Source organism: Pseudorasbora parva, chromosome 2 (genome assembly GCF_024679245.1).
Source record: "Pseudorasbora parva isolate DD20220531a chromosome 2, ASM2467924v1, whole genome shotgun sequence".
NCBI lineage: Eukaryota > Metazoa > Chordata > Actinopteri > Cypriniformes > Gobionidae > Pseudorasbora > Pseudorasbora parva.
Genome location: NC_090173.1, coordinates 16,247,050 through 16,261,434, shown reverse-complemented (window position 1 = coordinate 16,261,434; position 14,385 = coordinate 16,247,050). Strand labels below are relative to the sequence as shown.

The following is a 14,385-nucleotide window of genomic DNA, read 5'->3' as shown; positions in this document are numbered from 1 at the left end:
GAAAATAACATACAGATAAAATAAATGACTCCTTTGAACTACAGGCATAATGCTGGTCTCTCTTCTTGGGAGTATTCATTTTTAAGAATTCTTTATTCAATATTCATTAAATTTGAAAAATAGCACTTAAAAAAGCTATTGTTGTATTGTAATATTATGTGTATTGGCATATGAAACTATAAAGGTTTTTAAAATAAATAAACAATATATATATATATATATATATATGTTTTTTTTTTTTTGTTTGTTTGTTTTTTTTCATCCAAGCCATGGACAACAATTTAGTTTATAATAAGCTTGTGCTGCAGTACTATTCTTTGTCACTTTAAATGCTTGAGCTTATAAGTACTCTCAATTCAGAGTGCGTTTACACAATAACATTTTACTAAAAAGGAAAAAGGTTTTCCTTTGTGTTTTTCGTGCACAGACGTTAACGTAGTCAAAACGATCTCCGTTCACACAGATCCGTGAAAACGACTAAAAGCATTGTATTTTCCACATCTGGCCAGTAGATAAAAGAAACTACGTGCCTATAGACTGAACATGTAATACACATGAGCATGACATCACCGTTTTTACGAATTCATGTAGTTTACACAGAGAGGATAAAGGTAAAATGTTTAGTCACATACAATAGTCCATAAACCAAATCATGTCTTTAAAAACTTGCACATTGAAGCACGTTTGCATTTTCAGACCCCAAAAAAGCTGGTGTTGCGTAAATGAACAGCCAAAGCACATAAAAAGTTTTCAGTTTTTAGTTGAAAATGGTGTCATGGCCCCTCTGATTGGCTGTCAATGTTCGTATCATTCATCGGCTGGAAATAATTGTTCTGAAAGGGATTCAAACAAAACTAACACTATATTGTATGATATTATTGTTGTCCTGTGATCTGGACTTAAAATAAAAAAAAAATAAAAAAAAACTTTTTTACATTTATTTTACACTATTAACACTTTATAGTTTTAGATATCACTATTGCTGTAGCAGGCCGTATTTCTGATAACTATTAAAGCCTTTGCCTTGTAATATGGTAATTTTCATTAAAACAAAAAAACATGTTTTATTAAATTAAAGTTTTTTTTGTTTAATTTTTTGTCTCTAAATCCTGATTTGACTGATTGGATGAATCATAAAAATGTACTATAATAACATAATTTGAATCCTGCATCAGTTCTTGTGAAACTGCATTTGTTTTTGTTTTGTTTATGTATCATAGATTCTCTTCCAAAGATTTTCAGTCAAATTATTTTCCTTTTTTTAGGATTTTTGTCACCACAGCAGTCCATTCCCTAAAGCCAATGAATCCAGATCATGGCCTGGGAATCCACCCAGTCCTTTCCTCCAGCTGCCCAACTCCACAGCTTTGATCTGGGCTCCCAACATCACTGCTCCGGCCTGCTGGCCCCCCCTCAGCTCCCTCCGGCTCTCCCTGTCTCCAGAGGCCTCGTCCTGTGTGAAAACCTGCCAGGATGCTGGTCTAATCTGCGAGCCAGCTTTCTTTCCTTTCATCAACAATATGGAGGCCTTCAATGGGTGAGACGCACACATTGTTTCTGGAATGATTTCATTCTTGCTTTATTTTATTTAATTGTTCATTGGCAGCCATTATTGCAGTTAATATGAAGTTATATTATAAGATTCAAATACTGTATAATACATTGTAATACGCACTGTAATTCTTGTTATTCACTGTTATTCTAGTGTATTCATATTTACACCTTTAACGAGTGCACTATATTATATATTCTTTGAAGAAAGTGTTATAATTTGTTCCATAATTGCATGGTATGTTTCCATTGAAACATAATAAAAAATAAACATGCAACAATCCTGAAGCAAATGTCCCAGTCATTTTCTCCAAATAAAAATAGCTTTTGTTAGCATTACCGTATACATTGATCAGGCATAACATTATGACCACTGACAGGTGAAGTGAATAACACTGATTATCTTTTAATCACGGCACCTTTTAGTAGGTGGGATATATTAGGCAGCAAGTGAACATTTTGTCCTCAAAGTTGATGTGTTAGAAGCAGGAAAAATGGGTAAGTGTAAGGATTTGAGCAAATTTGACGAGGGCCAAATTGTGATGCATCTCCAAAACTGCAGCTCTTGTGGGGTTCCTGGTCTGCAGTGGTCAGTGTCTATCAAAAATGGTCCAAGGAATGAACAGTGGTGAACTGGCGACAGGGTTACGGATGGCCAAGGCTCATTGATGCACGTGGGGAGCGAAGGCTGGCCTGTGTGGTCCGATCAAAAAGATGAGCTACTGTTGTTCAAATCGCTCAAGAAGTTAATGCTGATTCTGATAGAAAGGTGTCAGAATATACAATTGCTTTACATTTTGTTGCGTATGAGGCTGCATAACCACAGACAAATCAGAGTGCCCATGCTGACCCCTGTCCACTAATGAAAGGGCCAACAGTGGGCACATGAACTGGACCACGGAGCAATGGAAGAAGTGGCCTGGTCTGATGAATCACGTTTTCTTTTACATCACGTGAATGCCTGGGTGCGTGTGCGTCACTTACCTGGGGAACACATGGCACCAGGATGCACTACGGGAAGAAGGCAAGCCAGCAGAGGCAGTGATGCTTTGGGGAATGTTCTGCTGGGAAACCTTGGGTCCTGCCATCCATGTGGATATTACTTAAACACATATCACTTAAACATTGTTGCAGACCATGTTCACCCTTTTATGGAAAGCAGAATTCACTCGTGGCTGTGGCCTCTTTCAGCAGGATAATACACCCTGCCACAAAGCAAAAATGGTTCAGGAATGGTTTGAGGAGCACGAGTTTGAGGTGTTGCCTTGGCCTCCAAATTCCCCAGATCTCAATCCAATCGAGCATCTGTGGGATGTGCTGAGCCAACAAGTCTGATCTATGGAGGCTCTACCTCACAACTTACAGGACTTAAAGGATCTGCTGCTAACATCTTGGTGCCAGATACAACAGCACACCTTCAGGGGTCTAGTGGAGTCCATGCCTCGATGGGTCAGGGCTGTTTTGGCAGCAAAAGGGGGACCAGCACAAAATTGTGATTAGGTAATAATGTTATGCCTGATCAGTGTATATATTTACATACTTTAAAAAATTATATAATTCAATAAGTTATAACAAATCTTTTTACATTGCTTAAAGTAATTTTCAATTTTTTTTATAAGTTATATTCAATTCAAGTGTATTTTTATTATTTACATTACCAAAGATTAATTATGTAACAAATGTATAGCTTTTTAGTTCATGTTAGTTTGTAAAAATGAGACCTTACTGTGAAGTGTTACCAATCAATGAAATAAGTAGTTTTATGTTACTGTAATTTTGTTTTCATTTACAGAGCTTTATGGGATGAGCAGTTTAATGTAATATTTTGTAATGTATTATTCATCTCACAACTGGAAGGTTTGGTTTAAAGCTGACAGATCTTAAATCCCTTTGAAGAAAATGAATGAGAAAAGTATTTATGTAACCAAGTCCACTGTAGAAATTATTCTCTATTCACTGTGCTGTTATTGCACCCCCAACCCTCCCCACCCCCTCATCCCCTCTTTGTAACGGATACATTGTGTGTGTATATATGCATTTCAGGCTTAATGCTCAGTGCGAGTCTTTTGAAGCGGAGAAGAACCATGTGTTTCCAGCTGTACATGTGGACAGGAGGGAGTGTTTCCAGCAAAAGGAGCCACTGCTGTTCAGTTGCGCGGGAGTCAGTGCCAAACACCAGCGGATTTGCCCATGCAGAGACTACCTCCATGGCCAGGTGGCGCTGTGCAAGGACTGCCTTTGAGCTTTCACCATAGACCTTTAGAGATGTCTGTGGTAAACTGAGGCCAGTCCTGGGCAGTCAAACGTCAGAATCCCCAGAACGCTGGTATCAACAGGTTCATGGGAATTGCAGGACTGAGGTCATTGATATCAAGCTTGAAGAAGTACCCGGAGAAGTGTCTTCACTCTTGGTTACTTTGAGCCAAAGCTAAATTTTGGCTCCAAATGGGCTACTGCATGGTGGTAAGCAAGATGGTAACCCTAATGTTCAACAACTTTGGAGTCTATCTGAAAGAGTTTGGCTGATGGTGGTTTAAGTTTGGATGGAATGAACCAGAAATAAATGCAAAATACATTTTTGAGATTGGTTCTCCTTTGTGATGCAGGTCAGACTCTAGTAGCAGAAGTTTTATGAATGCTGAAAGTGCCAGAATTGCACATGAATTTTTAAGTCAACATGAAACGTTATAGAGTGCTGCAGGGTTGATTTATTTTATTTTTTTGCCCAAAACTGGAAAATTAGTTATGATTTTATCACTTCTGGCTTGATCGTCTTAAAGTCAATGGCTTTTTTGAATGGGTTTTTGGTTAAATGTCTGAAATAAGGTCTGTGATTAACAAAAGCACAGCACATTTTGAATGTTTTATTCTACAACATGAAATAAATCATTAATACCCCCATTTTACTTGTCTGGTAAAATACAGAGGTTGTCAAGGACATTAAATATCATCAGCCGAACAGATTAACTCATCTTCTCACTATAGATGCTTTCACAGCATTATATAGCTTTTTACTTGTGATGGTTGTATTTAGGCTTCAAAATTTATAAAAGTTGTATTAATTTGTAAAGATTATCATGATGAACAATCCGTGCAATAATCATAAACCTTGGTTAGTCACCGAGCTTATTTTCTACATCAATACAAAAGCCATTGGAATAATCCTATTGGGTTTTTGTCGAGGGAACCAGTGTGATGTTTAACTAATGGCTCGCTGTACAAAAATACAGCTTTGCTGCAGCGCACAACTAATTTCAATGTGTTGTATTTTGGGGTCAAATAGTAGATTCAAAGAAGCGTACACTGTAAAACCTAACAGTTATATAAAAGTACTAAATAAAAATGAGTTAATTGCACTCAAATATTACTGAAAGTTATGTAGACACAATTACTGAAACAGAGCTCAAACTGAATGAGTTATAGAAAATGTATAGTTCCATGATAATTGGATAATCATTTTATAATTAAGTGATTAATTAAGCATTAGTGATGAACACCTGCTGTTAACAATTGTAATGAAGCAAAGAGAAACAACAAGAACCTAAACTGACTTACAGCCACAGCCTCTGATGAAATCAACTGACGATATAATACATTAAATCTCTAAGGATCTCAGCAGAGTTGGATTAAACAACGCCATAAACAGCATTACCTGCTTCACTCATTATTTCTAACCAGATCGACTTTGTTTATGGTATTCGTCTACATATGTTCTTTTTGATAATTAACAGAGGCTTAGATGTTGAAGTTTTATTGTAAAATGTTTGGTCACCAATTGTGGTTTATCAAAACACAATTTGTTGCAAAGAAAACCAGATACAAAGATGGTAAGGTGGTCTAGTTTTCAGCATCATAAAGTGGAGTAATTCACTTTCACATTTGATCCCTGACCAAAAGTGGTTTGTTTGTCTTTCTTTACAACACTGTATGTGTTCTGTTAAAACACTGTTACAAAAACTCACATAAAAAGCCAATAGTCAAACTGTCCAACTAAATGAAACACTGGTCACCATAATGGTCACTTATATTTAAGTGCTTCAATGTCCGTTAGTTTTATTTACAATAAAACATCAACATCTAAACTTCTGTTAACTCTCAAAAAGAATGTGTGTAGACGAATACCATAAAAAAAGTCGATCTGGTTAGAAATAATGAGTGAAGCTGGTAATGCCGTTTATGGCGTTGTTTAAACCTCCTCTGCTGAGATCCTTAGAGATTTAATGTATTATATCGTCAGTTGATTTCAAGTTTGTAAAGTTTGAAATTTCAATGTTACCCAATATAGTTTCAGCTATATAATTATATAGATATATAATTGTATAGATTTTCAGCTATGTAAAGTATTTTAATGCATTGTAACGTGTAAGAGATATATTTCTTAGTGGAATAAAATAACATCAGAGTACTCATAACTTTTTTTAAACTAAATTGTAAATCCTAAAATGAAATGAAGTTAGCTGAACTCGGGTTTTACGATGTAGATTGAGGTGGTTCCTTCTATCTGGATATGTTTAGATTGTTAAAAGTGTCCGTCACACACACCAGAATGACATTTGTTCGCAAACCAGCAAACTGCAAGTCCTGCTGAAGTAATTGCACAGTTTTCTAGAAAACTTCAGACTTCATGGATTCAGATCAAAAAAATCATGGATGGATACAATTGTGGCAAACAGTACAGTATGTGCTGCTAACACTATACCAACACTAAGTTTAGGGTTAAAATTATTTATCTTAGTATTGTGTATGCTGTCAGCACTGTGATTGACATGACCAATGACACCTTTAGAATCAAATTTTTGGGTGGGTTTGCATTGAACTAGTTTTGAAATGTATTCGTCTGAAAGAAGAATGTCATATACAGCTAGGATGACTTGAGGGTAAGTAAATCATGGGCTAATTTTATTTTTGTGTGAACCAAAACTTTCAGCATTAATTTTATCCGCTTCACGTCAGGATCCTGATCTCTCCGTCTGGGTTAATTCTGCGATAACAACCGGCTGTTTATACATTATCCCATGCATATATATTATTTATTTTTGTCCACAAGGTGGCATTAGAGACACCAAAATTGAGATATTGATAGCTGAATTAAAAGGGTTATGCATGAAAGAGTTATTTTGAATTTAAGTTGAAAGTGTATGATTCAATTGAAATGTGTAATTTATTTAAAAATGTGTAAATAGTAATTTAAAGGTAAATAAATAAATAACACATTTCATTTTAAAATATACAGATTAAATTAAATAAACTTTCTAGACAAAAAAAAGAAAAGAAAATAATTTTCAGACTTCGGGTCATTTTGACCCACAAGGGAAAGTTTTGTTACAAAGTGCGATGGAGGGATGAGGGTTAAGGTAAAAAATGGGTTTGCAAATCAACTACTACTTTGCAAGATAAATAGTCAGACATGGAAAAAAAACTTTTGATGTCTAATATATGAAAGTGGAATACAGATCCAGGGTTAAACTTTATATTAAGGTGACATTGCTACTCAAATACATTTTGAGTAGGGGTGTAACGATTCGTTTTAACAATGATTCGATTCGGTTGAAATAAAACAGTCACACTGATTTAAATTTTTGGCTAAAAAGTTACTGAATTGATTTCAAGTCACTGAATCGTTTCGGATCATATCGTTCTAAATGAACCAATATCGTCCTTAAATCGTATCGACAACCTCAAATCGTAATACGAATCGAATCGTTGTTAAATGAATCGTTACACCCCTAATTTTGAGTAATATTAATAAACAATGTGTGGTTACTCTTTATTTTAAAGTGTCATTGTTATAGTGTAATTATATATTTAAGTACTGAGTAATAAAAATCACCAACATGTACTTACTATAGGGTTAGGGTAGGATTAGTGTTTGGCTGAGGGTTAGTTGCATGTAATTATGGATAATTTACTGTTATTACTATGGTAAGTACATGTAAAATGTGTAACAAGGACACTGTAAAATTAAGTGTATTACCCAATGTGCTTATTATAGAGTCAGGGTTTGGTTTAGGGTTAGTTGCTTGTAATTATGCATAATATACTGTTCTTACTATAGTTATTACAAGTGAAACGTGTACATGTCTCCTTAAAATAAGGTGTTACCAGATCTACTGGCAATCCTTATCCTTGAATGCCTGGAAATTACTGTGGGCCTTTAATGTGCAGCAGAAATCTCCTAAGAGACTTTTGACTCCACATACTAAATCTGACAGCATTGTTTTTGTTTTGGAACATGTTCATGACAATAAAATTGAAGGCTCAAGAATGTGTGTGTCTGAAGCTGAAAGGTTAACCAGTAGCTAGGTGACATTGACTGAAAAGTCACTTCAGAGGTGGATGATGAAAGATTACAAAGGCTTTTATTTAATATTTTCTTGGGAAGTACTGTTAGGCCAGCAATGCATATTACATAATTATGAACAGTTTTGGTTTCATGTTGACTTCTAAGTTCATGGTGAATGAAATTACATGCTGTGAAAAAAAAAAAAGCTAAACTAAACAACAACAACAAAAACAACAACCCTCTGCTTGCAAAGAACAGATGTGAATTATTTATTGAGTTACTCAAAGTCATTGTGTAAATATGTGCATTTTACATATTTCATATGCACTATTGTTTGTACAAAATAAAATATACTTTTAAAATGGGTGTATTTACATTTTTAGCAGCTCTAGCTGGGATAATGAATATGGGACATTTCATAAGTGTACAACTTCAGAAAGCATTGGGATTATTGACTGTATTGATACACGAGCGAGTGTGTGTGCGTGTTTGTCTTTTTAAAGCTGTTGACTCATATGTGTGATATTCATTGTTCGCTCCTGTATCATGCAGAGCTGATGGTCTCAAAGCAGGAGGAATTCTGGGAAATCTGACAGTGATGATGCAGCTTTGCCATCAGCGGCATTATCTGAGGAACCTGCTGAGAATAGAAACTCATGCAGCTCTGAGACACAGAAGAGCTGCTCTCTTCTTCAAAGCTTTTCTTTAAAAAAAAAAAAAAAATACCGGCAGAGCAGAACATCCTCGGAGTGCAGCTCAGGTCCTCTGTGTAGATATTTAACTTTTGGGATAATACTGGAGAGGAGGAGCCAAAGAAAATGTGACATGATTATATTGCTGGTGTGCAGTGGAGACACAATCTGTAACAATCTCAAAATGATTTGTACATGGACATGAAATTTAGACGCTTTAGCAAGTCGGCTAAAGGCTGCAACCCTTAGTCTCAGTCGCTGGAGTGTCTTTAAGATCAGAGTGAGGTTTACTTGCACAGCGACTACTATCTGGCCTTCGTTACACTCACCCCCCTAAACTTCACTCCTACCCGGGTCACGGCACCAACGAAACCCCTCCTGTTCATTGGCTCACTCTAAACGGGACTCGAACTCAGGTGAGCCGACATGAAAGTTGGGCGCTTGAACAAGCTGGCTAAAGGCTGCAACCCTAAGTGTCAGTCACTGGAGTGTCTTTTAAGATCAGAGTGAAGTTTACTCTCACAGCGACTACTAACTGGCCTTTGTTACACTCACCCCCATAAACTTCACTCTTATCCGGGTCACGGCACCAATGTAACCCCTCCTGTTCGAACCGCTCACTGTAAACGGGACTCAAACTCAGGTGCACCGACATGAAAGTTGGACGCTCTAACAAGCTGGCTTAAGGCTGCAACCCCTAGTGTCAGTCACTGGGGTGTATTTTAAGATCATGGTAAATGGTAAATGGGCTGCATTTATATAGCGCTTTTAACAGACCCTATGGCCATCCAAAGCGCTTTACATTTTGCCTCACATTCACCCATTCATACACCGACGGCGATGTCAGCCATGTAAGGCGCCATCCAGCTCGTCGGGAGCAGCTGGGGTTAGGTGTCTTGCTCATGGACACCTCGACACTTGGTCAGGTGGAACCAGGGATTGAACCACCAACCTTCTGGTTTGTAGACAACCTACATGAACCACTGAGCCACTGCCGCCCCGATCAGAGTGAGGTTTACTTGCACAGCGACTACTAACTGGCCTTCGTTACACTCACCCCCCAAACTTCACACTTATCCGGGTCATGGCACCAATGTAACCCCTCCTGTTCGAACCACCCGCTCTAAGTGGGAATCGAACTCGAGTCCGCCGACATGAAAGTCGGACGCTCTAACAAGGAGGCTAAAGGCTGCAACCCCTAGTGTCAGTCACTGGAGATTCTTTAGAGATCAGATCAACTACTAACTGGCCTCCGTTACACTCACCCCCTTAAACCTCACTCCCATCCAGGTCACGGCACCAATCGGGACTTGAACTCGAACTCACAGACAATGACACACCCCTACTGCAAGAGAATCTCCAAAAAACAAGCTGATTTCAACCTCAAAATGTACGCTTTTAAATATACCAATACTGCTATCTCAAACACGGAGCGGCTTCTTCATGAGCTCAACTAACAGATTTTGCTCGAAAGTGGTGCTGCCGACTTGTGTCACTGGTTTCCATGGCGGGTCACATATGGTTAGCAAGTAGCTTAATACTAAAAATGCTAATAATGAAAAGTTCCGCTTGTTGAAACAGTTCACCATGATTCATAGGATCTTCTGCAACTCACAGTTTATCTATGAGCTAGAGACTAAATTAAGCTGGTAAATTTATCAGCCACCCCCTCAACACTTCTGTCTTTATCCATCGCTCACTCTTGAGTCCACATGTCAATTTCTGTTCAGTTCAGCTTTATGTAATGCTTCGAACAAGGCTTCTTTACAAGGTGTCAGGCCAAAACCCAATGAGTGGAATAAAGTCTGTTTGACTGTAAAAAAAAAGAAACCTTTGAGAGGCTATTTTTCAAAAGGGTAGTAAAATGGTACTTATTTAAATCAGTAAGTACTGTCTTTAACACTGACTGCATTATATATATATATATATATATATATATATATATATATATATATATATATATATATATATATATATATATATATATATTATTTTATTTTTTATATTGGTGATTATATATATATTTATTATTTTATTTTTTTATTTTTTTTGGCACACACACACACACACACACACACACACACACACTTCTGTAAACTGTAAACTTCAGTGGCAGTAAACTTCTACTTTAAATTTCTCAGGTTTGTCATAAAACTAAGCGATGCTTCTTCTCTACTCTTCCACTGTTATTTCTCTCTTACATAATGTAGCGACTCGGGCGAATCAAACACACAATCGCCAGTTACATTTAACAAATATGTTTTGAAAGTTGTGCTCACTAGCATACCTTCCCCCAACACAACAGCTACCCTGGAAACCATCTGATAAGATGTTTTACGACCGGAAAGAATGTGGAGAAAGTCTTATACACAAAGAGCTTAAGACACAGAGCTTTTGCCTCAAATTATAGACAAACCATCTATAGATGAACATGCACCCCAGGACATTATATGTAAACACATAATTGTTTTGTAAAATGTTTCTTCTGTATGGTATTTTGCATCTTTTTGTCTGTGTCTTAACAAAGTACTAGTTCAGATAACCTCATATATGTCATGTCTCCTATCAAATTAATGCTCACTTCACGACTTACACTTCCATGTATATCACTTATTCAGAAAATGCAGTGTGTGTTTGTTGCATTAATTATAGTATGAAGACTCAGAGACCCACTGAGTCGAACTTTCAAACAAAGGGCAATAAATTCTGCTGAGGAATTTCCCGCCGGGAAATCCCAACACTCTCATTGGTTAAGTCTAACCCTGGAGGGTGGGACTATTTCCAGACCTTAAAAGACCAGTGAAGACAAGCTCTTCCCCCTCTTCCTCTCCTCTCTCTTCTCTCTCTGGCTGAACCAACACGTCATCGGGGCTGGCACTTAAGCCATGCCACCAATGCAGGCCCTCCAAGCAGGCCTCATCTCTTCCAAAAATCTTCTCTTCTACAATCCGATCTTCAAGAACACGAAGCATCGCTAAAGCAAACAGCCGCTTCCCTCCCAACCTCGGAAAGGACCGCCGGACCGCCGGACCGCCGGACACGCAGACACACATGCACACAAGCGAGAAGCCAAAACGAAACCAAAAAGAATGCAAGTATTCTATTTCTTACTGCTGTAAAGAGGGTGTGTTATTCTCCCGTTGGGATAAATTAACTCCGTGAAGGTCGTATTTGGTTGAACTGAAGGAAAGCTGTTTCTTACCCTCCCCCACTCTCTTTGTCTCTCTCTCTCACTCTCTTTGTCTCTCTCTCTCTCTCTTTTATCTCTCTCTAACTTCAGTCTATTCATTATTCTCTTTTATGTATTCTTTCGTTAATATCTATACTTCTACTCTCTTGTTGCATATTTAGTATGTACTTTCTGTGTGAATTGTAGTGTTATTTTTAGTCTGTGTTTATTAAACCTCCGAAAGACATTTAATGAGTTGAATCTGTTATTCTGCCACATACACAAAGTCAATGAAACTTGCGATCTAAACGTTACCTAACTGCTTATGCTACTATGTTAGTAAAGTAAACTGTATGACCATTTGAAATATTGAACTTATCCTGATCAGTAAAGTTAATGTTTCTCATGCGCTCGTAAAGCAGTAATCCATTATTGAGAATTGATTTGAAAAGTCTATAACTAATTTGCAGGACAAACTTAGTAGGATAATTTCAAGCAATTTCATAAAGGGTTACTTGTATTTAATTAAACAATTTTCCCTATCGGAAAATTTTAATACGTAATGAACAACTGGCAAATCATATTCATAAATTCATGAATATTGAATATTAAATCCCTTTTGAGTTAATTATTCCCCGAGACATTAAACTCATTAATCGTTGTTGTTACATGTATTTGGTGGAGAAAAATGCGGGCAAGTTTCAAACGTTTGTGTATGTGTGAATGATATTCATATTCTATTCATTGTGTATTTTTGAGGTATTAATAACCTGCACGCGCGTTTTTGTTTCGTTTTGTTTTGGTGTTGTTTGGTGAATTATGAACGGTACGCGCAAGGCGAACCCAAGCATAAACAGATGCTGAGAAATGTTGAAGTAGCCGGATTATATTAATAAAAATCCGCGTGATCTCCGAAACCCCCTGCAGCCGTAGGCGCAATAGGTTTTATCCGCGTGATTTCCAAACAAATGTATTGTAGGAAACCCATACATTTGACTCGAGCAATATATTATGTGTTCCATCAAAATAATGAGATTTTGATGATGTCTGTAGACACGTACGTTGCGTTATCCCGCTTGATCTGAACTACAAAAAGTTTCTATCTGTGCGGAAGATTGGGACAGGACGAGACTCTCCTGTACAATATAAGGGGCCTCAGAATAATTATTATATCGTTAAGATAAATGATAACTCCTGGTTTAAGTCTGGCTTAGCTAACCAAAGACTTGAGACCTAAAACATTTGAATCAGAGATGCTGAAAACCGTCAGCCATATTGATAAATGTCTATTGGAGTCCATGTAAAATGCGTGAATAGGCAGACGGAAAATTCCTGCGTTCACCCGTTTTGTTAGTCGTGCATCTAGAGCACCAGTCATTTGTAAGTGATCTGCAAAAGCCAGTAAAGTGCAGAACGCGAGGGCGACTCAGAAATTGCAACGCCGCTTGCAAACCGCCAGAGGGCGACTCAGAAATTGCAACGCCGCTTGCAAACCGCCAGAGGGCGACTCAAGAATTGCAACGCCGCTTGCAACCCGCCAGAGGGCGACTCTAGAACCAGACAAAGCCATCTGGTGAGCATTTCCGCCTAACTAACTCTAGTCTAGGGCGGGCGCAATAGCGCCATCGTGTGGATAAATTCGGATAGTTTCACTCTCCGTCATTTGATTCTGCCTTAACAAAATAAGTTTGAGCCTATAAATTGTTTATTGCTTACTGTTGTACACAGTTTCATTTATACAATTTTTCTAACAACAACCAAGTCTCCTTTCTCGCTGATTAAACACCCTTATTCGAATTTGAAGTTTAAAAAGAAACATAACTTCCTCTAACTCAAAGTGAAATTAGGTTTAAGTCACACAGTCCAATTGGAAGGAAGGACGCCACCGTGTGGTTATACCCTGTTAAGTCAGCGCAACACTAAATCACTACTCCCTTTCTGATTAATTCTTTTATTTGGATAACTCCCACTTAGAGATTAATCGTTATAGGATAAGATTTTTGATTGGCTTTCTTTTATTTGATTTTCCTTACAGGCTTATTTAAATTTCATTTAAACTTGCTTTGAATTTAATTTGGATTAAGTTGAGCTTCTAATTCTTTTATTTTATTTTATTTTATTTATAATTTTATTTTAATTTTTAATTTTAATTTTTAATTTTAATTAATTTTTTTTTTATTAAATTTTTATTTTTATTTTTATTTTTCTCTGCAAAAGTTTTTCTGTTCCCCTCCCATTGGGAATAAAGCTCAGTCTGGTAATTACAAACGGTATCAAAAGTGCTTTTTGTTTTATCATTACTTGACAGAAACTTTTGCCTTTTTCTAAATTGCTCTTGATATTTAATCTTCCACGTAAGCGACCTCAATTCACCCCGGATGAGCTAAATGGGATAACCCATAGTACAAGCCGAATTTTAGTATATCTTGAGCATTAAGCCTATTAATTTTCCCTAACACTCCCGGCGCGCACGCTGACATTCCTTTCATTACAGACCAATTCATCTTGTGTTTGTTTCCACTGTGCTCTTTCCTATCCTCACTGTTGGACTATCACGATTGTGTTTCTTTCAGTTCACCAAGAGACCCCAAGGAGAATTAGATAGTCCCGGGACGACCGAGCAGCAGTTCACCAAGTGACCCCCCAGGGCTACCGCCCACCTAATTGTCTGAATTGTCTAATTATCTAAC

General features: G+C 37.3%; 1 protein-coding gene across 2 annotated transcripts in view; it reads left to right on the top strand.

The window, feature by feature from the left end:
• The window catches only part of LOC137092861 (alpha-1,6-mannosylglycoprotein 6-beta-N-acetylglucosaminyltransferase B-like), a 201,477-nt gene extending 197,344 nt beyond the window's left edge, over window positions 1-4,133 (top strand). For both annotated transcript variants that reach the window (XM_067457377.1, XM_067457386.1), the window contains 2 exons: window positions 1,266-1,537; window positions 3,595-4,133. In XM_067457377.1, coding sequence (XP_067313478.1) covers window positions 1,266-1,537; window positions 3,595-3,793 — 471 coding nt within the window. In that variant the 3' untranslated portion in view covers window positions 3,794-4,133. The remainder of the gene's footprint in view (window positions 1-1,265; window positions 1,538-3,594) is intronic.
• The last annotated feature ends 10,252 nt before the right edge of the window (window positions 4,134-14,385 follow it).